Below are 27,653 nucleotides of genomic sequence, written 5' to 3'. Positions count from 1 at the left end.
AAGAAATTAATGTTGATACAATACTATTAACTAAATTAAAGACTTTATTTGGATTTCCTTTTTCTGTTCCAGGATCCAAGCCAGGGTACCACAGTGCTTTTACTTGTAATGTTTCCTTAGTCTACTTGAGTGTGATGGTTCCTTTTTCTTTTTTGTCTTGCATGACCTTGACACTTTTAGCTGTACTGACCAGGCATTTTCTAGAATGTCCTTCATCTGATTTGATGATCTCTCATGATTAGACTGAGGTTATAGATTTTGGAGAGGTATACCGCAGAAGTGAAGAGCCCTTCTTACCCTGTCCTATCAGGAGTATGTTATGTTGACGTGTCTTATTGCTGGTAATGTTGTACTTGATCACTTGGTTAAAGTGTCTGCCATATTTCTACACTAAAAAGTGAATATTTTTCCCTCTTCATACTCTACTTGTTGGATGCTAGTCACTAAATGCAGTGCACTCAAAAGCAAAATTTGTTTTTGTGGGGGAGGGAAGATGGTGGAGCAGAAAGGCAAAGTGAACCTCCTTCCCGACGCTGACACCAAGGAAGCAACTACAGCAAATACAACTAACGCTGAAAACAACCTGAAGATTGCAGAATAGACCACCTACACATGATGAAGAGGAACCACCCAGAGAAAAGTGGCAGAGATGCCATCGTGTGGGACCCAAACCCTTTCCCCATGCCAGCGCATAGGCCAAAGGAAGAGGAACAGAGCAAGGAGGGGATAAGTGCTCAGGAGCTCCGCACACATGCCCTGGACATCTGCTCTGGAAACAGGAGTCCACGTTGCACTGAGATCTGGTAATTACCAGGGCTGGACACCAGGAAGAGTTGAAGCTCTGTGGGAGGCTGAGACTCTTACTGCTTGTGGAGGACAGGCAGGCTCCGCCAGTCTGCTGAGACTCAACAAACACCGCAGTCTGAAAGATGTGCCAGCAGCAGAACAGATGCCGGAGGGTTGGATAGAGCTCCATCCACAGCAGAAAGGGCAGGTGGAAGACACTTGCCCAGCCCTCCCTTGGTGCAACAGGTTGGGCACTCTGGAGCCCCAAAAACTCCATCCCCCTTGCTGGCAGCTCAGCCCTTGGGTGCTTCCCTGTGCACTGCACTTAGCCCAGCAGCATCAGACTTTGCTGCCTGGCAGGCAGAAGGAGGCTTTCCCAGCTTTCTTGGCCCCCTCTTAGCCCAATTAGAAGGCACCTGCAGGAGCCAGTTCCAAGCACTCCTTTCTCCTCACAGGCAAACCCACAGCTAGCATACTCAATGATGACTGAAAGCTTTTCCTCTAAGATCGGGAACAAAACAAGGAAGTCCACTCTCACCATTTTTATTCAAGATAGTACTGGAGGTCCTAGCCACGGCAGTCAGAAAAGATAAAGAGATAAGAGGCATCCAGATTGGTAAGGAAGAAGTAAAAGTGTCACTATTTGCAGATGGTATGATATTATACATAGAAAACCCTAAAGACTCCACCAAAAAACTATTAAAACTAATAACTGGACTCAGCAAAGTTGCAGGATACAAAATTAATGCACAGAAATCTGTTGCATTCCTATGTACTATAAATGCACTAGCAGAAAGCAGGAAAACAACTCCAGAATAAAATACCTAGGAATAAACCTAACCAAGGAAGTGAAAACCTGTACTCTGAAAACTAAGACACTCAGGAGAGAAGTTAAAGAAGACACAAATAAATGGAAATCCATCCCTTCCTCATGAATAGGAAGAATTAAGATTGTCAAAATGGCCATCCTACCCAAAGCAATTTACAGATTCAGTGCAATCCCTATCAAAATGCCAATGGCATTTTTCAGTGAACTAGAACAAATAATCATAAAATTCATATGTAACCACAAAGATTCTGAATAGCCAAGGCAATCTTGAGAAAGGAGAATTAAGCTTGAGGGTATTATGTTCCCTGACTTCAAGCTATACTACAAAGCTACAGTAATCAAGACAGTATGGTACTGGCACAAGAATAGACCCATAGATCAATGGAACAGAATAGAGAACTCAGATATAAACCCACCCATATATGATCTATTAATACATGCATAAAGGAGCCATGAATATACAGTGGGGAACAGATAATCACTTCAATAACTAGTGTTGGCAGAACTGGACAGCTACATGCAAGAGAATGACACTGGATTACTATCAACACCATACCCAAAAGTAAAGTTGATATGGGTCAAAGACCTAAATGTATACATGAAACCATAAAACTCTTAGAAGAAAACATAGGCAAAAATCTCTTGAACGTAAGAATCAGCAGTTTTTTCCTGGACACATCATCTCAGGCAAGGGGAACAAAATAAAAAATGAATACATGGGACTACATCAAACTAAAAAGCTGTACGGGAAAGAACACCATCAGCAGAACAAAAAGGCAACCTACAGTATGGGAGAATATATTCATAAAAAATTTATCTGATAAAGGGTTAACATCCAAAATATGTAAAGAACTCAAAACAAAAACAAACAACCTAATTAAAAAATGGATGGAGAACCTGACTAGATATTTCTAAAGAAGAAATACAGATGGCCAATAGGCACATAAAAAGATGCTCCACATCATTAATCATCAGGAAAATGCAAATCAAGACCACAATAAGATACCACCTCACACCAGTCAAAATGGCCACTATCCAAAAAACAAGAAATAATGAGACACTCCTACACTGTTGGTGGGAATTCCAATTGGTTCAGCCACTGTGGAAAGCAGTATGGAGGTTCCTCAAAAAACTAAAAGTAGAAATACCACTCAACTGGGTAATTCCACTTTTGGAAATTTATCCAAATAAAACAAAATCCCTGATTCGAAAAGATGTATTCATCCCTATGTTTATCACAACATTGTTTACAATAGGCAAGTTATGGAAGCAACCTAAGTGTCTCTCAGTAGATGAGTGGATATAGAAGATGTGGTATATATACAAAATGGATTGTTATTCAGCCATTAAAATGAAAGAAACCCTGCCATTTGCAACAACATGGATGGACCAGAGGGTATTATGCTCAGTGAAACAAGCCAAGTGGAGAAAGACAAATACCAAATGATTTCACTTATTTGTGGAGTTTAAAAACAAAACAAAATAGCAGTAGACTCAAAGACACTGAGAAATGACTGGTGGTTACTATGGGGGAGGGGTTGGAGTGGAAGGGTGAGGGGGATAAAGAGGCACAAAAATTCTCAATGATAAGTTGGTCACAGGGATAGTAATACAGCATGGAAAATATAGCCATTGATTCTGTAACATCGCCTTGTGTTGACAGATAGTTACTGCACTAGTGGGGATGAGGACTTAATAATATGGGTAAAATTGAACCAGTGTTGTATATTTGAAACCAATGTAAGAGTGTATATCAATGATACTTCAATTTTAAAAAAGGAAAATAATTTGTGGATCTATCACCATAATCTTTTTTTAATGAAGGTATCATTGATATACAATCTATGAAGGTTTCACATGAGCAGTATTGTGGTTTCAACATTCACCCATATTATCAAGTCCCCCCAACCCCATTGCAATCACTGTCTGTAAGCATAGTAAGATGCTACAGAGTCATTACTTGTCTTCTATCACCATAGTTTGTTATACTTTGATTTCTTCTGTCAGAATCACTGGCCAAATGAAATTCATTTTAATAATGAGAGAGGTATACTTTTTTTCCAAATGTCTTTCTACCTATCTGACCAGTGAGTAAACATCCCTTCTCCCTGATTTGAAGTGACATCTTTATCATGTGCTGAGTCCTTATGTGTTTTCTATTTTGAAGTCTTTATTCAGTTCCATTTATTATTATGTCCCTTCTCCCATTGCAGACTTAATTGTTATACTCCAAATATAAGTTTTTGGGTCTGTCATGGCTATTCCCATGGGAGGATTCTCTGTCCTTCTTTTATGATTATGAGGATTATTGCGAAGAACAGTAACAAAGAAGGGGATCAGACATTGCAGATACAAGAGGAAGAGAGAGTATCAGATGCAGGCATGTCCCAAAGGAGATGGGAGGGATATTCATCATCATCCAGGTAGAAGGATCAATCTCAGTAGAAAAGACATCTCTTCTGTTATAACCTGGGAGAGTGAACCAGGGTGGACACAAATACAGATTACATTAGAGACGTTGATGAGGGATTGAGAAAGTTCCCACCTAAGTGCTTCTATCATTCTGTGGTGTTTGATGTACTAGGGTATCTGTTTCAGGTAATGGAAGGAGGAGGTAAAGCTGAAGGTTTTAGAACAAGAGGTTTAATGAACATTCATACAGACAAATCTTTGTGCACTTATATTTATTTCTATAAACTTCTATTTTCTAACTCAAAGAATACATAATTTTTAAAGTTCTCAGAAGATACTGCCATAAGGGAGGATCAATTTTTTTAAAAATCTGGCCATAAAATACAGTTTATCCACATTGTCCTAGAAAATCATTAATACTCCTTTTTACTCTCATAAGTACCCAGTTTAGATGATAAATTATACTCATCCTTTTTATAGATTAAGCTTGACATAAGGTAAACTGAATAAATTAGTTTATTAGGTACTTTTAAAATATAATTTTAAAACATTGCTTTATGAGAAAAAGTAACCAAATTGTTCATCGAGGAAAGTAGAATCTATTCCAGCTCATATCACAACAGCTCTACAGCTTAGACCTAACAGCTTACTGAATGTCTGTACTGTTAATATAGTCAGGTTTCCAAATATAAGGCATTACATGGAATCAGACCATTTCAGATCACAAAAGTACTTTAGAGGTCATCTACAGTGACCCTTTTTTGGATGAGGAAACTGAAATCTAAAGCGGTTAAGTGATTTGTTAATAATGTCTTAGAGCTAATTAAAAGACTAGAGTTAAATTAGAAAACTAAATAGAAGCCAGATTTGATCCCCAATCCTAAGAGTTTTTTTCTTTTAAATAAAAATGTTTTTTCAGTCTACTCCTGAGGAAAACCAACTGAAAAAATAACAATGTTCATAATTTTTGTGCAGCATATCAGTGTTTTCATGCTTTAAAAATTAAGAAAAACTATCTACCTCTGTGTGCCTCGAGATGGTCTTCAACTTCTGTTGTGCCTCGAATTACTACCCACTATACTATTTATCCCCGGGATAAGGACAAGAGATGGGAAGGTAAGTAATAACTTGTGTAAAACTGTTGAGACTTTTCTAGATAATCTGTATCATTTTGTAGAGATTATGTTTTCATGATGCAAAATCATCTAATAATATTTTACAGCTTTACCAAATTTATTATATATCAATATTAGATAAGCAAATATTTGCTATATTTCTAATAATGAATCTCAAGCCAAAAGTTGGTTTATGGAAGAGAAAATAAGATATGCACTGGAACATGCAACTGATATAATATATACTTAGTATAATTCTCAAGCAGAAGGGCAATTTCTATAAAAAATGCTCTAAAACACAGTGGATATTTGTAGTCCAGCATGTAACTTTATCAGGTCATATTCATCCCAGAATTTTTGTGTGTGTGGTTTTTTTTTAACATTTTCTCTTCCTAGGAGTGAACATGGAGAGGTTTGTAGAGGAAGCGGATGTGGTGATTGTTGGTGCAGGCCCTGCAGGACTCTCTGCAGCCGTTCGCCTAAAGCAGTTGGCTGCCAGACATGAGAAGGACATCCGTGTCTGTCTAGTGGAGAAAGCTGCTCAAATAGGAGCTCATACTCTCTCGGGGGCTTGCCTTGATCCACATGCTTTTGAAGAATTGTTCCCAGACTGGAAGGAGAAGGGAGTATGAAAAATTGTTTTTTTTATATAAGTCAAATCTCTATTTTGTTTCCATTTCCAAATTACTGAAATATGGAAAACCCTTTTCATGTAATTCTATCTTTTAAAGAATAGTTATATTGTTTTTTTAATTTAAAAAGACCAAAAAAATTGAACCATATCAAACATAGTTATAATTTTGACACACTAACTCATTATTTGTATAATATCTTCTATATGTTGTATTTATGTACTAGATTTGTGAGACGGCTCTATTTTGAGATCTTGGAATACTTAATGAAATATAGCATTTTGATTTTGAGGGTATTTTCTGACTTACTCCATAGGTACTTATATCATTTTCTTCATAAAGTGTTATATAAATTTCCTGGGATACTCCAGTATCTAAAGCCAAGAGGATAATCTGATTTTCTAAAGAAATAAGTTAGTATGGCCTTCTATAAACTAAGCAGAAAAGGCACTGGTATGATACAGAGACCCAAATGCTAGTTTTACTTTTCTCATAATTTGTATGACCTTGGTGAAAATCTTACTCTGTATGTCTTAAGTTTTTTCTTCTGTAAGATGGGCTGTGTTATACCTGTCCTGTCTTTTTCAAAGTTAGAATATTCAGTGTCTGTGAATATACTTTGTAAAGGTTAAAAATATATATAAATACTTCTGTATTCTTTATGTCTGAAATAAATTGAATTCTAAAAATTTCATGTATGCTCTTTCTAAAATATCAAGCTTCTTTTAACTAGAAATACCTTTTGCCTAATTAACTCTTTTCAATATATCAAAATAGATATCTGAATTATTGACATGATATGAATTCTAATAGAAAAAGTTTTTCACATCAAAGCCCCATATAACTAGGCAGATACAGTCCATTACTTGGACTTGTATTTATTCAAAGGAAAAATAAAACTTATGTTTCCATCAAGTAGGAGTTACAGCCTGGAGGCAGCACCTAGGTCCGCCTCCCACAGAGACCGGGAGACAGGAAGCCATCGTTCACATTGCAAAGGTGTCTCCAAGGCCCCCAAGACAGACATTCCTGAGATTCAGAACTGCTTATTTAGCTTTTAAGAAGATTCCCATACATCTCAAAGAGACAAAGGATTTACAGTTCCACGTTTTCTAAAGGAAGTGATGAAAGAAAAGTGAGGAGGGCAGCTCCCTTTCCCCTTTGACAGTTTTTTTACCCTTACAAATATAAATGACAAACTTACTTTCCTTTTGTTTCTAGGCTCCACTTAACACTCCTGTAACAGAAGATAGGTTTGGAATCTTAACAGCAAAATACAGAATTCCTGTGCCAATTCTTCCAGGTAAGGTATGGTAAATATTCATAAAGTTACAAAATTCTACAGCTGGCAGGAACTACATTTCATCTTATGAAATATCTTCCTTTTGCAGATGAGAAAACTCAGGCCCAGAGATTTTAAAAACTTACCCAGTTTACAGCTAGAGTGTGGGAAATCAGGACTAGAACCCAGTTCTTGTGTCTTCCAGTCTACAAGAGTTGAGATAGCCTTGTAAGGCAACCAGGAATTTTTGACTTAGTGGTACAATGTTTTTAGTTTAATGATTAGAACTCTAGACCAAAATTGTAGGAAAAAACTGAACTTATGACCATAAGATGTGTAAATTCATGGAGAAATTATATATTTATTAGAATTTTTAAATTAAATATTTACGCTTTTGAGATGCCTTATCAATAAAAAGTCAGATTTATAAATTCAACATATATTTGTAGGTCTCCCAATGAATAATCATGGCAATTACATTGTACGCTTGGGGCATTTAGTGAACTGGATGGGGGAACAAGCAGAAGCTCTCGGCGTTGAAGTTTACCCTGGTTGCGCTGCTGCTGAGGTGGGTGCAGTTTTGTTTTTAACATCTACAGGAAGTAGTCTCTTTGTCTTTTGAATCTAAACCAAGAATGGTTTAGAGGTAAAGAAAAAAGTATTTTAGAAAAGCCATAGGATTTTAGAATTGTAAGATTAGAAGGAATCTTAAGAAAATCTAATCCAAAGAGTACTTGTAACATTGTACCCACTTCAAACGATCATCCAATTTAGGACTGAGCACCATTGAGGATGAAAAATTTCTGTCTGATGTATGGATTGTTGCTAATACTCTCTTCCTTATGTTAAATAGAAATTTACTTACTGTTCTACACTGTAGAGAACAAATCTATGCCCTCTTTCAAGGACAAACTGTCCAATATAATTATGCCCTACTTTCTTCACTGCCATCACTCTGGTGTTTTATTCTTTCCCAGTTAAATATTCTCAGTTCTTTCAACCATCATGTTGCATAGTTTGAGTTCTTTCATACTCTCATTGCCCTTCTCTGAATGCACTCATTTTTTATCCCCTTTATGAAATGTCACCTGGAATGAATAAACTACTCAAACCTTGTGTAGAGCTGGCCCGTTATCTTCTTCTTTCTAGAAACTGTTATTCTATAAATTCCCTCAAAATAACTCTTTGGTAACCACATCACACTGTTGATTCATGTCTCAAATGCATCTCCAAAGCTCCCAAGAAACATTTCTGAGGTGCAAATCTGCCAGGAGTCTTACTTAGCTTTTAAAGAGATCTCTATATATATATCAGAGAGACAGAGAAAAGGTTTACAGTTGCTTTCTAAAAGAAACGCTGAAAGATTCTTGATTGGAGGGGGGTTTTTCTTGTGTTGGACACCAGGGAAAATTAAAAATAGTATTTTATTTGATTTTACCCTTATGGAATGTAAATCAAATAAAACACCTAGGTCCCTGTATTGTACTTGGTACAGCTAATTTCTGTTTTCTCATCCATACTTATACATTTGGAATTTGTGGACCCAAGTATGTGGGGGTTTGCATTTCTGCTAGATAAAATGTTCTTGAATGGGATCAGTGGTTTTCAGAATTCGTGGTTTTCAGTTTTTGAGTACACACACACACGCTTCTAGTCTCTTATTCCTCTTTTCCTCAGTTCCTTAAAGATCATCAATAGATCGATGATTTGTCAGTTATTTTGGTACTGCAAGCCACACATCAGTTATAGTTCATAGCCACATTCTACTGTTGATTGGTTTTCAAGTATCAGATAAAACATGTTAATCTTTTTTCATACCATCACTGCCAATTCCTATCCTACCTTTCCACCCCATACTTTCTGTTGCATAATTCTAGTTTACATTTTGTACTTTCCTAGCCAAAGAGCATTTTCCCCCAGAAAGTAAACAGAAACCAAGAAAGGATTACAGAGTATTGTTATTTTTCATCCTCAGAATTATACTTTTGACAGTTTTCCCCTTTCTTTTTACTCCAGAAATAAACTTTAATCACTTTGGGCTGTCTTCAGCCTCGCTGTTTCATTCTGTTCTGTTTTCTCTGTTTTTTGGGTCTTAGCTCACTTGGGACAGAGGCTTCCTGACACTTTTTTTGACACCCACCGTGATGCTCTTCTTTGTTACAGGCCCTGATTTTGGGTTCTGTATACATTTCTTGTATTTGAACTCTGCAAAGAGATTTTTGTTTAAATTTACCAGTTTCTTTAGTGTCCTCTAGTTTCCCCTTTTCCTTCTCATTAAGGTTGTGGCATGTCTTTCATTTCCAGTTGTTTGAACTGTGTTCTTTTATACCCTAGGGAGTATCTCAAAACCATTTCTTTTTTCTGCTAAACATTTTAAAGCCTGTAGTTCTATAATCTAGAGAATGTATTCACTTTCTAAAAAATCTAAGGCTATTTATTGTTTCTTTTCAAAGTAGTTATGAACTCTAAGGTGATAATAAAATATGTTTTCATTTTAGGTACTTTTTCATGAAGATGGTAGTGTGAAAGGAGTTGCCACTAATGATGTAGGGATACAAAAGGATGGTGCCCCAAAGGTAAACGTTTTAATAGTTATATGTTAATAAACTGACCAAAAAAAAGAAAGAAAGAACTTACATTCAATAACTTAGTCTTGCTACAGACTACACATTAAGTGTATATCAGAATACAATTATTAATATGCAATTTTCCTCGTTAAAAATATAGAAGCACCTTTGAACTAAACATGATTTAGATAAATAGATATAACATGTTTAAAATACTTTTTTGAAAGATGAAAACATAACTCATACAAATATAAAACAAAGACATGTCAAGGTTTTATTTCACTCATTAATTACTGAGGGAATCAGTAAAATGTTATAGGCAGTTCAAGAAGAACTCAAAAATCATACACACTGTGGGTCCTCAGTCAGCTGCACTGCCACTTCCGTTCATTTCTGTGGACAAAAATCATTTCCATTGCTAACAATAATCAGGTAAATCAGGTGACTTGACTTTAATACCTTTTGGTAGATATAAAACTGATTGCCTTCCTTTCATTCAAATACAAGCTTGGATGGTTTTCAGGTTTTCACAACTTACATTTTTGAATTTGCAAAAAAAAAAAGCTCCTAGAACATGGATCTCACACTTTAGAAAGTTCCTCAGAAAGGGCAAGGAAAAAATACTTTGCTTTTCAGTAATAACAAGAACGAAACACAAATCAACATCTCAATAAATTAATTTTTCTATTCCTGTTTGTTCATCGTCTTAATTTCTCCAACTCCATGTAACACACGGAGTCTTACTCCAGTGACTGGCAAAGAGCCAGGTAATGTTAGGTCCTTAATAAATATTTGTCAACTCAGTTTATCCTTCTCTCTGCCATTGAACAGAATTGGGAATTTAGCCTAGAGTCTCTTCCAGTAGATTTTCCTGCTTTTCACTACTTCCTGCTTAGAAAAAAGCAGTGGCAAAACTCTCAAGTCTTACCTACTTCATTTGTTCCTTCTAATGTTTTGACTGGCTACATCTGAATCATGAGATCTTGTGACTACATGTCCTATACTAGGTTCCAAGAAGCTGTATTTTAGTAAGCCCCCATGGATTTTGATCAATAGCCAGGTTTACAAACAACTATTATCTCATACTGCTTCTCATAATGATAAAAGAATATTGTTTTTCCTACAGTCTTTCCTGTGTTATGGTTATTCTTTCCTATATTGTGATCATTAAATTATATATTATTCCTTAAAAATTTTTGTTTAATATTATAACAGGATTGAAGCACATATACTCCACCATTCTGATATTTCATATTTTGTGCTCATATTTTAAATGTATATTTTTATATTCTGTGCTTTGTAACTGCAAGAACATTAATATTTTCTATATTGTATTTATGTAGATACAAAAACATAGAAGAGTACAGTGGAGTTTTAACAATTTCGGATCTAAAATCTAAGTTTTTAAAATAATGTTTTTAGTAAGTAATATAAGTTTGGCATGGGGAGAACCAAGGATTCTGTTTACTCTGTTGTTCCATTCTCTAACCCACCTTAAGTAGGCATTCTTCCCTGCCATTTCACTGAAACAGCTCTGGTCAGAGTCACGAATACCTCTGTCCTAAGAATCCAGTAGTCAGTAGTCAGTTCTCTGTCTTCTCTTACTTGACCCTCTCGTAGGCAGCACTGACACAGTTGAATAACTTCTTCCTTCTTGAAACACTCTCTTGATTTGCTTTTCATGCCACCTTCTCTTGGTTTTCCTTGTGTTTCATCAGCCTCTCCTCCTGTCACCTTTGCCTCCTTTCCTCTTCCTACTGACCTCTAAATATTGGGGCTTTAGTGCGCAGTGCTTAGTCCTCTGTATACTTTCCTAGTGACCTTATCAAGCCACATGTTTTCAACACGTCTTCCCTGAGTCCCAGGATCATAGTCGTACTGCTTATTCAGTAACTCTAGTCCCACCTCTAATAAGAAATCTTATTATAGGAATTCTGGCTTGAACATTTTTGAGTTTCAGAGGTTAAGTAACTTGCCCAAGGTCAAAGCTATAAATAGTGGGGCTGGGATTTGAATATAGACAGTGTGGCTCCAGCACCTGCCCCTTGAACTAAGGGACAATGTTCTCTCTAACAGAAGAGGGAAATATACTAAGTAATATTTTAGTCATTAAGATTGAATTGTTTTTAAGTAGTGCTGGGAAAACAAGAAACAAATAGAGTTGTACCTTCATTTTTTTAAATTCTGATGATTTCTTAAGACAAAAAAAAAATCTGAAAGAAATCTAGATTATAATTACAATGTAGGGGAAGGGTAAGCCATCATAAAGAGACAAGAAATTAAAAACCTGTAAGAGACAGACCTTTTCTTAACCATATAAAAGTACATATTTCTGTATACCAACAGAGACTATAAAGTCTATAGATAAACAGTAGGTTGAGGGAAAATTTTGACTACCTGTAATATCAAAAAGCACTTCTACAGTGACAAGAAAAAAAGAACAAATTAGAAAAATGGGCAAAATCTAAAAAAATGACAGTTTATGGATGAGCAGATCCATGTGACCACTAAATCATAAGGGAAGATACTTAAATATCTTTCTTCGGAATCCGCATACTAAAATGTCTGTAAATTCTTTAAAGAGACCTTTTCCACTCACCCACAGCGTAATTTTATTATTCCCTCATAATGCCTCGTGCTTTCTTTTCTAGCACTCAATCACAATTTGTAATTATATACTCATGTACATATTTACCTCCATGACTAGCCTGAGGGAAAAGGATATGTCTTTTATTCTTCATCTCTGTATCCCCAGTGCCCAGCATAGAACTTGGCACACTTTAGATATTCATTCAATATTTATTGAATCAAAAGAAAAAGATGCTAAAAACAGTAGTCAGTGAAATGCAAATTAAAATAGCAGTGAGTTAGCACTACCCTTAGCAGAAATGTAAAAGGAACAGTTAGATCTAACACTAGCTGATCTATAGAGATTAGGGTCTTTTTACGCCGATACTATCTTACTGCAATCTGGTACTGTCGTGTAGTAAAATAAAAATAGGTGTGCCCTTTGATCTAACAGTGCCATTCCTGGAAATCTGTCTTATAGGAATAAAAGCACCAGTATTGTAAAGATACATATACAAGGGAATGTTTTATAATGTTGTGTATAGTCACAACAAACTGGAAACAGAGTGAATGGCTACTACCCATTTGCAGAATGACTGAAAAAAATCTATGGTATTTCCACATTCCAACTCCTGTCCAACCATTAAAGAGAAAGATTTGAGCTACACAGTTATTTGAAAAGCTTTCCATGAAGTATTAATAAGTGAAAAAAGATGCAAAAAAGTTTGTATCATATGATCCTATTTTTGTAAAATCAGGAACCAAAGATATTTAAATACATATGTAAGATTCTCAGCATGTATGTATATATATATATATATATTTGGGTAAAACTTTACATACTAGATTGTTAACATGGCTTATCAATGAGTGAATAAATAAGTAAGAGGGAGAAGGCAAGAACAAAGTAAGAAGGTACTGAGTAAAGTAAAAAGGTACATTCAGACTGAAAATACTTAGGACCAAGGACATTCATCCAAGCAATGCTTAAAATAGTAAAGCAATCTAGACAACCTAAATGTCCAACTACTGAGAAAATTGAAAAATTTTGGGACTCAGACTCAAGCATTAAAATTGAATGCTTTATTTGCTTTATATTGTATTAGGCAAATCACTTACAATATAATATGAAAAGTTATCAAACAGGTTGTCACTATAAACCTATTTTTTGTGTGAATGTGTCTACATACATACATACACATAAATAATATGAATAGAGGAATATCAGGAACGATAAATTCCATAAGAGAGACTCTTGATAATCCTGTATTTCTTTATTCAGTAACTTTATTGAGTACCTACCTTGTGCCAGACATACATGCAAAATAGGAAAAGCTAAAGAAAGAAATACTTTAATTATAGCTTTTTTTACCCTTGGAAAAAACATTTCAGTTTTACAATATGTGTTTAGCAGTAGAGAACAAGTAAAAGTGAAAGGAACAAGTAGCCAAAGCACATATTTAGTATGTTCATATTTGTATTAGAAGAATATAAATAGGCTCTATATAGTTTTCTGTTCAAGGTAATCTTCTGCCATGATTCACAAGAAAGCTATTACTGGTGTTTTTGCCTCAGATGATGGGACTGGAACATCAGGAACAGTGAGGAAATGGCTTTGCATTTGCATGTTCATTTGTAGAGAAAGTTTCTTGGAATGAGCATGTTCTATTTGCTTTTTTAATTCTTACAGACTTAACCATTCAATCAAGTACTGTTGAATTATAAAAAAGAAAACTATAACAAAAACTTAAAATATAAAATTTAAATTAGATTCCATTTACAGCAGTAGTCTCATTTCTAAATATTACATATTTGCACTACCTTCTATACCTAAATTATAGTTCAATTCAAAGCTGACCAGAATGTGAATATTTTTTAAATTGTTAAATGTTGCAGTTTAACATCTTCTTATTTTTTAGACAACATTTGAGAGAGGACTAGAACTGCATGCCAAAGTTACAATATTTGCAGAGGGTTGCCATGGACATCTAGCCAAGCAACTGTATAAGAAGTTTGATTTGAGGGCCAATTGTGATCCCCAGACCTATGGAATTGGACTGAAGGAGGTATTCTGGTTTGTTTTTGTAATTTTAATTTTGAAAGATGGAACTTAAATTCATTTGTATTATCATGTAGTTTATAACATTTTTTTAGTTATATTTTTCATTGACTTGAAATGTTTATTATTACTGAAAATATTTGGGATATTTTTCAAGAGGCTTAAAAACACTGCTAATCAAATTCTGTTACTATCTGAATTGTATGCACATGTTTTTATTTGTATCAGATGTTGCATGAAATAAGTCTTGAAAGTATTTGTAACATTGGTTTTTTTTTTTTGTAATGTCATTTGCCCAATCCTAATAGGATTTGACCTGTTATCCATGTTATTTGTAGTATGGCCACATTGTACAAGAATGTTTACTCAAAATTGTAATGTGAAGATAATTTAGTTTGTGAAATACACATTCAGCCATGGTATATTGATCTGCATGCAACCTAAAAATTAATTAGTTTGAATGTTGTATGTTTTCTCAATTTACCCAGTCTCTGTGGTCTGCTTTCCCAAATCTTAGATATAGATATATTGGAGTGTAAGAATTTCATTATAATCATTTTGTTTAGATTTTTTCTTTAAAGGTAAAGCTGAGAAAGGTTCAGATACTGTAGATAACTAGATTTATTAAATTGTGAATAAGCGCTTGTTTCAGTAGATGTACATCATATTATCTGATTTTTAGTTAACATTTCAGATGGAAATTGCTTAAAATTTAAAACTTACCAATCTGAAAATAGGATGAAGAAATTGCTTCAACTGGAGAGGAGAGAATGCAGGACAGAATAAACTGTTTTATTGAGGAATAACATATATATTATAAAGGAACAGATCTTAAGTGTCCACCTCAATTCTTATAAGGTGAACAGACCCATGTAACATCGCCGACATCAAGATAGAGAACATCTGGTGATGTCCTACAGTGCCCTGGAAATTCCCTCATCTCCTCATGGTGTCTCCTATAATCACATGAAACTCTTACAATCTGAGAATCTAATTAATGTCTTAAAAAGTTACTTTTCTGAATTATTTCTTTACTCCAGTTCATCATTCTGCTATTTGATATAATTGTGTTTGGTATTTGAAGTGCTTTTTCTGTGTTTCTCTTATTACAGCTTTTCACTTTAGTTTTAATAAGTAAGACATAAAACTTAGTAAGTCTTATACATTGTGGTGACATAAAAAGTTCAAATAATACTCTAAGACTTTTTTTTTCTAAGTTATGGATCATTGATGAAAAGAAGTGGAAACCTGGGAGAGTGGAGCACACAGTTGGTTGGCCCTTGGATAGACATACTTACGGAGGCTCCTTCCTCTATCATTTAAATGAAGGCGAACCCCTGGTAGCTCTCGGTCTTGTGGTAAGTTATGCAACCGTTATGACCGTTTTGGCAGGTTCTACTGTTAGAGTCATTGGACCATCATTGTTCTAACATGAGCATTTTGAATCTGGAGAATTTAAAATGTTTTTCATTTAAAGCTTACTTTCTGATTTTATCACTATGTAACATATTTGTGGCTATTGTAGACATTAGTGTACTTAAACAACATAGCTTTAGTAATAGTAGCTACTATATGCCAGGTACCATGCTAGATGCTTCACTGAGAATTCTGAGTTTCGTAGAAAACTTATGAAGTAGACATAACCCTATTTTACTGAGTTAAAACTGAAGTTCAACAAGTTAAACAGCTTTTCCATATACACCCATATAACAGTCAGGATTCATGCCTGAACTTTTCTGACTTCAAAGCCCATTTCTACTCTCGCATGCTGTCACTGAAAATGAAATCAGCACTGGGCTTGAATCTTTAGCTTTTAAAAAATAAGAGCACTTTCTCCCTTTTCGGCCACTCACATCTTTGCAGTAAATCACATCTTGAACATACAAGGGAAAGGAAGAGGGTCTGGGTTTCTGCACCTTGCGGTTGGTTGCAGCTTTATAGTTTAATGTCATGATTCAACTTTATATGATACACTGTTAAATTTATGCATTACTGGTGATTTTGACACTCAGCCAGGTATTAAGTGCATCACCCTTGTGTACTTATTCCAGTGACTGAATCTGCAAAAAATGTTTGGCTACTAGTCTCAACATTTTGATAATGCCTTGTAAAATGTAGCCTCCAATATTTCTTGTCTTTCTTTTGAAGTATAATTACATCCTGTTTCTTCATTTTTGCCTCAGTAGTACTGCATATAGCTTATTAGTTCATTTCTAGAGCTGGTATTGATAAATGAATAAAAAATAATTACAACTCCTTTTGTAGAAACAGTGTGGGACACCTACCTTCAAATATTTTTCTGATTTGGACTTTGATTTATATAGCAAAATGCCTTATTAATATGTTCTAAATTTTTTAAGTTTTGTTGATTATAAACACAGTATTTTTTTGTTTAGGCTTTCTTTTCTAAATAGATTTTCTTTGGTTATTTATTTAAATTTGGATTACTGCATATATTTCTCCAGGTACTTTTGAGTACAATAAATGTAATGTTTTCTGATAGTGTTCATATTTTTAGTTTGATATAATTTAAAATAAAAATGTCTCACATAAATATATCATATTATATGCAAAATCTTTAAGGTTGGTCTAGACTATCAAAATCCATTCCTGAGTCCATTTAGAGAGTTCCAGAGGTGGAAACACCACCCCAGCATTCAGCCAACATTGGAGGGTGGAAAAAGGATCGCATATGGAGCCAGAGCTCTCAACGAAGGTGGCTTTCAGGTAATGCTTCCAACTTTTTTGTTTCTTATTTCTATATTATAAATTCAACATTGAAAATGTAACAAATTTAGATAAAGAATAGGAAATTATAGGAAGAAAAGTAATTCAGCAAAGCACCTACTGTTTATAAAATTGTGTCACACCATAGTTAAATAAATTGTGCCATGCATTTAGTTTTAAGAATATATTGATTTCTAGAGATAGATTAACAGAGGTAATTGTTTTGATTTGTTAGTTGGTATTTATTTAACCAGAAAATTAAAACTATATGACCCAAGATACTTGCCTTTATTCCTTAGCTGCCAGAAACTCAGAGACAGATTTTGTTTTCAGCAAAGGTAATTAATTTGTCCCAACTACCTAGCAGAAGGGATGTCTTTTAGGTGGCCTCTCTGAAGTTTTACTCTTAATTTTTCTACTTTATTTCAAAATAAATCTTATCAAATGCAGTTAGTATATTAAGTATATGCAAATTAAATAATGAAATAAGCCCTAGGTAGCTAACTATGATAAAGGTTATTAGTACTATTAGTAGAAATAGTATTAGACAGGTAAGATGATCTAAAAAACTCAGCTCTAAAATTTATACCAAATGATTTGGAGCAAGTTGCTTTTCTAGCCTTTAGGAATCATTTGTAAAATGAAAATGATCCTCTCTGTGTCTGATATTCTAGGAATCTAGAACTATTCTAGAAAGCAGAGACTTTTTAAATCTGTTATAAAAGTAATTGAAACCTGAGAAAAGGTTGACTTTAACTTTTAAAACTCTTAAATACTTTATTACTGTAATAATTCATGAAGTCAAATAAAATCATTGCTAAATTATAAATGTAATCACTAGAGTCTTAAAATAACACTGTCACCAAATTCTGTTGCTATGGGATTCTTTCTTATGAGGCTGTTTTTGTTTCTAGGGTAGCAATTTGTTTGCAACAAATATTTATTAAATTGCATAACTGTGTTACACTAAAGCCCATTAAACTTTTTTGTATAATGTCCATAAAAATCCCTATTGCCAGTCTTATTCTACTGTTTTTAATTGATAATATAAAGGTTTCAGTATATTCAACAATACACACAGATTTGTACTTGAAAATATCTGCTTTGTATGCTGCAACATCTCAGAGGACTCTTAGATTGGCAGGAAGAGATGACCACACACAAGCACCCTTTTTACTTAAATTGTCTGATTTAATTAGTCAAAGACTCAGAAACTTACTTCCATATTCGAAGAACCTTAAGAGACAATAATTCAAAACACTCAGTTTTGTTTATTTTGAGCTAACAGATATTACATGACTTTTTACTTTTCTCTTTCTTCCGTCTGTACCAAAACTCACCTTTCCTAGTGGATTTCTAATTACTCATAGCCCTAGTTAATGGATGTGCCAGAATACATTTTTCAGTGCAACTTTTCCTTGGTCCCTAGTTCCTTAACAAGATGCCCAGCTGCCAGTAACACTGCCTTCCCAAAGTGGGATTCTCCCAGGACTTAAAAACACATTTTTCTTGGGCCATAAAATTGTCATTCTTAGGAACTAAACACCAGTTTGGAAAAACTTGCCCTAACAATCCATGCCTTTTTATTAAACTTCACAGTATTCTTGTCATTTATTCAAATTCTGCTAGCAAGGCCACAGCCTTACTCAAGAAAAGCATTGTCATTATTCCAGTTCCTAAGCATTATCTCTGTTTTCACCTTGGAGCATTCCAGGAAAGCCCTTTCTGCCTATTTTCTACCCTGTGATGCTGATTTAATGCTCCTTTATGTAGTGGTTCTGATACTGAGTTTGCTCTGAGAAGCACAGTAATAAATTCAGTCCCACAGGTGCTGTGAAAGGACTTGGGCCCTGACCCTTCTTTTACCAGCATTCCTTCTGCCCCCAGGTTTTGCCACTCGCCACCTCCCTCCCACAGAATTCTTTTAAGTGATGGGAGCTGTTGCCACAGACCCCTCACCATGTTTCTTGCAGCTATTGCAGGAGTTTCCTGTTAAGCTCCTCTCCTCTGAGTCTCTCAGCACCATCAGCCACACTTCTACTACCCGCCACATTCCCAGCAAAGACCCATGGCTTGGTTTATGAAGCCTTTAGAGAAATAAAAATACAGCAGGGGGAAAAGAACAGCTCTGCATTGCTCTCTACTCTCTCCTCAAACTAAAAAGTACAAATAATCTACAATTTAGCTGCTATATTGTACTTATAGGCTTTTATTGGATAAACTGAAAAATATCACCATCCATTATTACATTGTTTTTCATCAGAAATGTATTCTGAGGTCCAAACTACTGTCTTAAAATTTATTTTGGAAAATTTCAACTTAATTAAATAGTTATTTAAATTTAGAGGTAGTAGCTAATTGTACTTATGCCATGATTAGAACCTAAGTTTTCATCCCCAGGTATCAAAGTAAAATAAGAAGGGTATATAGATTTAAGCATCCTTTGTAAATCATGTTTTTACCCAGAACACAAATAAAAGCAGATCACAATTTAGGTATGTTGTTCAGGTTTAGAGAATTATTTTTAACTATGATGTGGATATGTATAAATAAAAATGTTTATTTATGTTAATGGTCTGGTCTTAAATCTGTTTCATGTACATCAGTCATGGGAAGAGAAAGAAAAGTCTTAATAGAAAATAGTAATAGTTATAATCCTCATTCTTAGCAAAGGAGAATAAACTGCCCTTGCTTTGTTTTTTTCCTCCACTATGTTCCTTTTCATGTATTTTTTTCCCCAGTTCTACCATACAGCTTTAGAAGACTTTAGGACGCTGTAGCATGGAGTGTTGTTTTGCTGGTTTCATTTGCACTAACAAATGCACTCTGAATATTTCTTTCCAGTCTATACCAAAACTCACATTTCCTGGTGGCTTACTAATTGGTTGTAGCCCTGGCTTCATGAATGTTCCCAAGATCAAAGGTACCCACACAGCAATGAAAAGTGGAATGCTGGCAGCTGAATCTATTTTTAACCAATTAAGTAGTGAAAATCTCCAATCAAATACATTGGGTAAGAACTTCTTATTTAAGGTATAGAAAATTGTTAGGTTCTTCATTGAGATATTTAAAAAGAAGCTACTTAAACACACTAGCATGTAGCTAGATGAAAATAAATTCAACTAGAAATTTTGGCTTTTTTGTGTATATTTCAGTTGACATTGAAAGATAAGATACTGTGTCCCTTTACACTATCTTGCCATTGGATTTTAGCTCCAGGCAAGTTCACTATGGATTCAGTGTGACCAAAGAAATGACAGTTGAATGTTCTTGGGGTGAAAGGGTTTATTACCTGCCTTGTTCTCCCAGCAGTAGGTCAAGCACTAGCATCTCTGCCTCCACCCAGAGCACTGGGCTGAGCTCTATATATAGTACGATAACAGCTTATTGCCTGTGGGTGTGGACGTGGTAGCCTAGCAACAGGCCAGTTACATCATCAGGTGGTTTAAATTCAGTGAGAATCCTGCCCATAGGAACCCCAACTTCCCCACACTCCACCCCTCCAGGATTTTTGCCTTATAATCTACATGCTCTCAGTCTTCCGCAATGGTCCCTGTGTGAGAAAGCTGGAGCACTCAACCAGATTCCACAACAGCAACAGAGGATAACAACTTAGAGATAATAACAGATATTAAGATACAATAAGATTTTGATACAGAAAACAAAAATAATAATCCTCAAGCCAGAGGAGGTTCCCAATCCACAAAGACCTTAAGGGCAATAATGAATAACAACTTAAAGATGATAACAAAAATTAATATACAAGATTTTGAACAAAAATTATAATAATCCTCAAGCAAGAGGAGGTTCCCAATCCACAAAGACCTTAGGAGCAATAAGACACATCTTAATGACACCAACGTAGGCAAATCTTGTCCATCAGATAGGATGCATGCAAGAGAGTGGTCCTGTGATAGGACTATAGCAGGAAGGGGTCCTGGGGAACCGCCCAGGGTTACCATGGATCAGTGAACATTCAGCCCCTGTGTCCACCAAAGCCAAGACACATTGTATGTTCACTGGGGACCAATGGATAGCTATTTCAACGTGCCTCCCATTCCCCCCCAGTCCCTCAGGGCAGGTACCTCACCTTCCCTTCAGTCAAACTGTGTTTTCCCCAATCATCTTCCTGTGTGGGCTCAAGTGGGGTTGGCTCACTTCCATCAGGAAATCTTGCAGACACACAGGCCAGACTTGTAGCTCTGTCTCTAAACTCTGTCTCTTTGGTCTTAATGGCTGGAACTGCTACTCTGGTTTCAGTTGTTGCCATAGCTCCAGTAAGATCCTATTTGACTTACCATCCAATTTCCTTCCACCTGCTCCTGCCCATATTAAATCAACCCACATCTGGGTCCTATAAACTTCACAGGGCCCTTTAAATTCTTGTAAGTGGCAGATCTTATTTCTGTGTTCTAATTGCTTCAGCCTCTCCTAAGTCTGCTACTATACATGTAACCTTGCTTATGGGCATCCCTAACTGAGGGGCAAGAATGTCCACTAGAGACCTAAAAAGGAATATGGGAGCTGTTTGAACCACAATATTTCTCATCCCTGTAATGAAAGGCTCCTCATCTGGGTCATGTTTCTCTGGACTATAGATGGCATTTCTTATGCCTAGGTCCCATTAACACCTGTGGGAGCTCAATATCTATGCCATCTAGCAGAGGAGGATGGTAGATCACCCTGATTGGGCCACACAGCACGAAGTGCAGCCACAAGCCAATCAAGGAGGGAGTGATTTCCTGGGGTCTGATGTGCACTTTATAATCACTGCCTCAAGGCAAGCTGAACCATCAGGGAACCCAACTTTCCCATCTCTGATCCAGACAGAACAATTCCATCCACCCCTAAGTCCTACAGACGCAGGAGCCAAGCTGATATTGACCCTGAGGGCTTCTGCCTAAACCAGGAGGCCAAATCCACCAGCTCAACCTGAGTAAAGGGGCAGAGCATAGAGTGCTCCATGACCTCAGGAGGGGACTGCACCTCTCCTGGGGAAACCCTCAGCTGCTGGGTCTTTATTTACAACCACTGGGTGTGCTTTCAATAGAGGAGGGGTCAATGCCTCTGGCACCACCCCTTCATCCTTCCCCAGCTCCTCCATTTCTGGGGCTGATGGCACCTTTCTCTCCCCTTCCTCCTCTGCTACAACCTTTACCTTCTCTACTGTGCTTCGCAGCAGTGCTAGCTCAGTCTTCAACAGCTCTCCTTCCTTCACCTCAGTGCCTCACAGCTGGCATTCTCGTGCTCCCTCTGCCTGTGCTTCCCTCAGGAGTACATCATTTTCCTTGATGGCCTTTTCCTCCTTCAGAGCACCTGGCAGCGCTGCCCTCTCATTCTGTAAGGAATATTTTACCTCTTCAATGGCACCTCGCTGCCTGTGTTCTTGTGCTGCCTTCTCTCACATCAATGCCATTTCATCCTTCAGTGAATCCACAGCAGTTTGCAGCTCACGTTCTTGTGCCACTATTTCTTGTGTCTTTTTCAGGAGTGTGTCCTTCCAATCTGTAGACTTTTTAGTAATGTGAGAAGCAGCCAACCCACCATTGCCGCTGCCTCACAGGCATGTCTCTCAAAAGACCTACTTACTATACCAAGGGCTACTCCTACTGCCTCAGGTGTCACCTCCACTTGCCTCCAGTCCTGGGGTGGGGCCCAGTCCTCTAGGAGGCAGGCCACCTCAGACCACATACCCATTGGGGGACAATCCACTGTCTCCCCATTCACAGGGGCAGCCCGCTGGAGCACCCTTCCCATAAAGACAGCCTGTCTTTTCCTTTGGTCAACGTGAACCCTGCCAATTGTGGCCAATTGTCTTTACAGTGGGTTTCAGCCCCCAGAAAGTTAGCTTGGATTCAGTGTGACCTAAGAAAAGGCAGTAGAATGTTCTTGGGGCAAAAGGGTTTATTACCCGGCTTGTTCTCCCGGCAGTAAGGTCAAGCACTAGCATCTCTACCTCCACCCAGAGCTCTCTCCCTCTCTCGCTCTCTCTCTCTATATATATAGTGCAATAATAGCTTATTGCCTACAGTTGTGGAAGCAGTAGCCTAGCAGCAGGCCAGTTACATCATCAAGTGGTTTAAATTCAGTGAGGATCCTGGCCATAGGAACCCCAACTTCCCCACAACACAGAGGATTAAAATGTGTGCTGTACAAAGAAAACTACATGACAACTCTGTTAGATAGATAAAGCAATGTTTTGTTTCACTCACATCAAAAGTAGAATAGTACCAGGGGTGTCCTGCCTCTTGAGACGTAACTTCAGGTTCAACAGTACCACATTACATTATGTACATGTTTGGGGAAAATGGAAGTTCCTGTGGCCAGGATCCTAACCTGACCCTAAACTACTTGATGATATAATTGGCCTACTGCTAGGCTACTGCTTCCATGCCTGTAGGCAATGAGCTATTATTGACTGAATCACCGTATCAAGAGCTCCACCCAGTGCTCTGGGTGGAGGCAGAGACAGGAGGATTATGGACCCGCAGATGGCTAGATGCAAGCATGATTCTTGTGCTTGACCTACCACTCTGAGAATAAAGCCGGGTGTAAACCCTTTTACCCCAAGAATGTTCCATTGCCATTTCTCGGTCTCACTGAATCTACAGTGAACTTGCCTGGGGCTGAAACCCTCAGGCAAAACATTCCCTCACTCCTCACACTCCTTCATCTCTTTTTACTCTCCATTCCAGCCACACTGGCTTCACCTTTCCTGAAACAGGCCCAGTGTGCTCTCTTTTCAGTCTTTGCTCATGGCCAACTCCCTCACTCCTTCACCCTTGCTCAACTATGACTCTCACAGTGACCTGACATTGACTCTATCAATTACTTTGTAACACCCACACAGAACATTCCCACCCCACCCCACTCCCAAAGAGTTTTTTTCAACAGTATTTTCCACATTTTGGCACACTGTACAATTTATTATCTTTGCTTCCTGCCTCTTAGAGGGCAGACACTTTGCTCACCATGAAATTCAAACACCTTGCACACAGTAGCAACTCCAGATATTTGAGAAATTAACCTCATCTTTAGAATTCCAGGTAACAAATGTCCCTCCATTTAGAAGTATGCAACCTGACTTTGCCCTCAAATATCTTTGTAGAAATAGAGGCCAAGGGTGTAGGAGAGGAAGAGATAAGTAGAACATAGAAAAGGCAAGAGGGAACTTCAGGGAGAGCCAACTAGGCAAGATGGAGTATTATGTTGTATAGTGGAACTTTTTTTCTCCTTTTCTTAAGTATCTTTCCTTGTTGGATATTATTCATATTTTCCTCATCATGTATACACAGCACAACACATAGAATGGAGCAAGTAGATCACCAAAGACCAGATTGCAGATTAAAGCCTGAAGGAAAAGTAATTAGAGCCAGAAAAGTAAACCATGTGTAGGAAGAGTATAGTCACCACGACGTTCACAAAAGTTAACTAGAAAAACCAGTTTGTTCCCTTTAACACTAAATGCCTGCACCAGGTCTTGAGTGTTACAGTTTGCTAAGGCTGCCGCAACGAAGTGGGTGGCTTAAAGCAACAGGAATTTATTCCAAGTCCTACAGGCTAGCAGGAGTTCATGTGTTAGCAGGACCATACTCTCTTAAGTCTCTAGGGGGTTAATCGTTTCTTGCCTCTCCCAGTTCAGACAGCCGCAGACATTCCTTGACTTTAGCAGAATACCTTATCTGCCTCAGTCTTCCTCAGTCCTTGTTCTGTATAGTCTGTATCATCTCATCCTGTAGGGACACCAGTCACTGGATTAAGGACCCATTCCCACTACTCCAGTATGACCTCATCTTAACTAACATCTGCAACTGCCCTATTCTGACCCTTCTGAGAATTAGAACAAGAAATATTTTCACGGAGGAACACAATTCAACCCTTAACAGGTAGAAGCTTCATTGATGAATTCTAAATTATTCACTGTTTTATAGGTAACATTATAACTTGTTATCTTAAAACTTCCTTTCAGGTTCACTGAATTTTGAAACTGATTTTCCATGCTACTAGTATAGGAAGTAAAATGTCTTATTGCCTGTTAACGTGACTTTCTGGAGGATGCTTGCATTTTTATACATGAAAGACTCAAGTGTGGTCTTGTATCACCCATCAGATATTTCAGTAGCAAAACACCTCTTAGAGGGCATGAAGTATTTTATGCTCCTTGAAGCAATTTCACACTTAACATTTCATGTTTTTAATAAAAGGACTCTATGTAACTGAGTATGAGGAGAATTTGAAGAAATCATGGGTGTGGAAAGAGCTGTATTATGTGAGAAATATAAGACCATCCTGCCATGGAATACTGGGTGTATACGGAGGGATGATTTATACAGGAATATTTTACTGGATATTTAGAGGAATGGAGCCATGGACTCTAAAACATAAAGGTAATTCCATCATATTTGAGAATATGAATGTTATAATTAAAAATGCATGAATGGGATGGGATCCATTTAGTGGAAAAGTACTTTTTTTTTACGTTGTTTTAAACTTGCTTTATTAGAGAAATGATAAAATTCAGTATCTTTAAGAGAACAGTGTGTCGTTGTTATTAGAGGGCTAAAGTATATTCTTTGGGATATTTTCAAGTTTTTATAAAAAATTTTTAAAAGTACCTTAAAATTGTTATATTTTAAAATCTTCCTCAAAACTTTTGAAGGCTTTGACTCTGATCAGCTCAAGCCAGCCAAGGATTGCACACCTATTGAGTATCCAAAACCTGATGGGCAGATCAGCTTTGACCTTCTGTCATCTGTGGCTCTGAGTGGTACTAATCACGAACATGACCAACCGGCACACTTAACCTTAGAGGATGACAGTATACCTGTTAACAGAAATCTGTCAATATATGATGGGCCTGAGCAGCGATTCTGCCCTGCAGGTCAGTAATGTAATTTCTTTCCATTCCTAAAATACAAATACTCACTTTAACCATGTTATAAATACGCTTCCATTATACTGAGAAATTCTCCGTTGCGTAGCAACTGTGAGCCTTATATCCAGTTTCCTTTAGAAAACATCATGGTTCCTATTCTAACTAGCAGTGTTAATAGGGATTTTTTAAGTGTAATTCAGTTGACATTCCTCAGAAAAAGCTTTTCCTTGTCTACCCTCAGACCAAGATAAGAAATATGTAACACCAAAATATGTAACTCAAAAATATGTAACTTCCTTCCACATTTAAGTCTTTTTTAAGAAATCATTTCTGTCATTGCTGCTTCTATACACCCACACATGTACATATGGTATATATCTAGTAAAATACTAGGTTATAGCCATATTCAGCTCAAGGAAATGGCTCCAAACTTTAAATTCATCATTAATACTCTTAGTGCTGAGCTTTCAACTACAACTACACTACTTGGAAGTGGACCTCAAATGATACGGTAGAATAATAATCTGTATGTGAAAATTAGTACATTCTGGAGAGGGACAAGCTCTTTGAAGGCAGGGACCTTAACTGTCTTATTTTTTAATCATTTCTGTCATCAGAAGCAGAGTAAGGATTGAATCTCAATTGTCTTTTCAACTATACTACACATATATATAAAACTGGGACTCAGAAACTGCTAAATGATGAGTCACCTTGTTCAGTAAGACTAACTTCGCCAAATACTGCTACACCTTCTGCTGTTATCTACATTTAATTTTTACTACTAATAGCACACACAGAGATATTCATAATATTCTCTGTGGGTGAAGTCAGAAAACAAAACATTCAAGGTTTCCGTAGCAGCTACTGTTTTCAGGACTTCAATACCTATTTTTTAATTTTAAAAGTTAAAAAAAGGTACTTCACAATATTCTGTTTTTCTTTACAGGAGTTTATGAGTTTGTACCTTTGGAACAAGGTGATGGATTTCGGTTACAGATAAATGCTCAGAACTGTGTGCATTGTAAAACATGTGATATTAAAGATCCAAGTCAGAATATTAACTGGGTGGTACCTGAAGGTGGTGGAGGACCTGCTTACAATGGAATGTAAACTGCAACTGATAACATTTGCAGGCACATTTTACAGGCAGTTTAAAGTTACAAGCTAACTTTTAAATATTTAGAAGTTAACAAGTGTCAAAATGCCTTAAAGCATATTACTGATCTGAATGTTCATAAAATAATTATCAGTGAAATAAAAATTTTATACTTATACCTAAAATTGTCCCATTAAAAATTGAGTATTTCTCTTAAAATTTTTTAAGTGATGTAGCACCTACTTAGCTCTCCAATTTCTCAAAGATTCAGTACCAACAGCAAAATACACTGCTGGCCTTTAATGTACATTTGACTGATCAAATTCAAGACCAAGTATAAAAGTAAATGTATATTCTAGAGGTTGGCATCAAGCCCACTACTTTTCTTCTGAGTAGTTTTACTGGACCACAGCTGTCCACATAGGTTTACCTGTTGTCTATGGCTACTTCTGAGCTACAACTGCATAACTGAGTAGTTGTGACAGACTATACTGGTCCACAAAGCCTAAAATATTTACTCTGGCTCTTTAGAGCCCTGAACATGTATACCTGTATTATTTGTGAGTATAAAATATCAGCATAAACCAGCTACAGAGAGATTACCAATGAATTGAGGGAAACAATATAAAACTTAAGTTTTCACCTGTTTATTCAACAAGATGTGTCTCTAGAAGTTTAAAATAGACTGGACACCATTATTCTTTG

At 36.6% G+C, this 27,653-nt stretch overlaps 1 protein-coding gene across 2 annotated transcripts in view; it reads left to right on the top strand.

Annotated features, from left to right (window-relative positions):
• Positions 1 to 27,126, top strand: part of ETFDH (electron transfer flavoprotein dehydrogenase) — a 32,857-nt gene extending 5,731 nt beyond the window's left edge. For both annotated transcript variants that reach the window (XM_017658699.3, XM_036992965.2), the window contains 12 exons: positions 5,003 to 5,143; positions 5,539 to 5,768; positions 6,996 to 7,077; positions 7,506 to 7,624; positions 9,555 to 9,632; positions 14,111 to 14,257; positions 15,468 to 15,608; positions 16,834 to 16,977; positions 19,822 to 19,990; positions 25,182 to 25,364; positions 25,637 to 25,858; positions 26,799 to 27,126. In XM_017658699.3, the coding sequence (XP_017514188.1) occupies positions 5,003 to 5,143; positions 5,539 to 5,768; positions 6,996 to 7,077; positions 7,506 to 7,624; positions 9,555 to 9,632; positions 14,111 to 14,257; positions 15,468 to 15,608; positions 16,834 to 16,977; positions 19,822 to 19,990; positions 25,182 to 25,364; positions 25,637 to 25,858; positions 26,799 to 26,962 (1,820 nt within the window). In that variant the 3' untranslated portion in view covers positions 26,963 to 27,126. The remainder of the gene's footprint in view (positions 1 to 5,002; positions 5,144 to 5,538; positions 5,769 to 6,995; positions 7,078 to 7,505; positions 7,625 to 9,554; positions 9,633 to 14,110; positions 14,258 to 15,467; positions 15,609 to 16,833; positions 16,978 to 19,821; positions 19,991 to 25,181; positions 25,365 to 25,636; positions 25,859 to 26,798) is intronic.
• The last annotated feature ends 527 nt before the right edge of the window (positions 27,127 to 27,653 follow it).

This window comes from Manis javanica, chromosome 3 (genome assembly GCF_040802235.1).
Source record: "Manis javanica isolate MJ-LG chromosome 3, MJ_LKY, whole genome shotgun sequence".
Classification (NCBI taxonomy): Eukaryota; Metazoa; Chordata; class Mammalia; order Pholidota; family Manidae; genus Manis; species Manis javanica.
The sequence above is the reverse complement of the archived record's forward strand: the minus strand, read 5'-3'. Positions and strand labels throughout refer to the sequence as shown.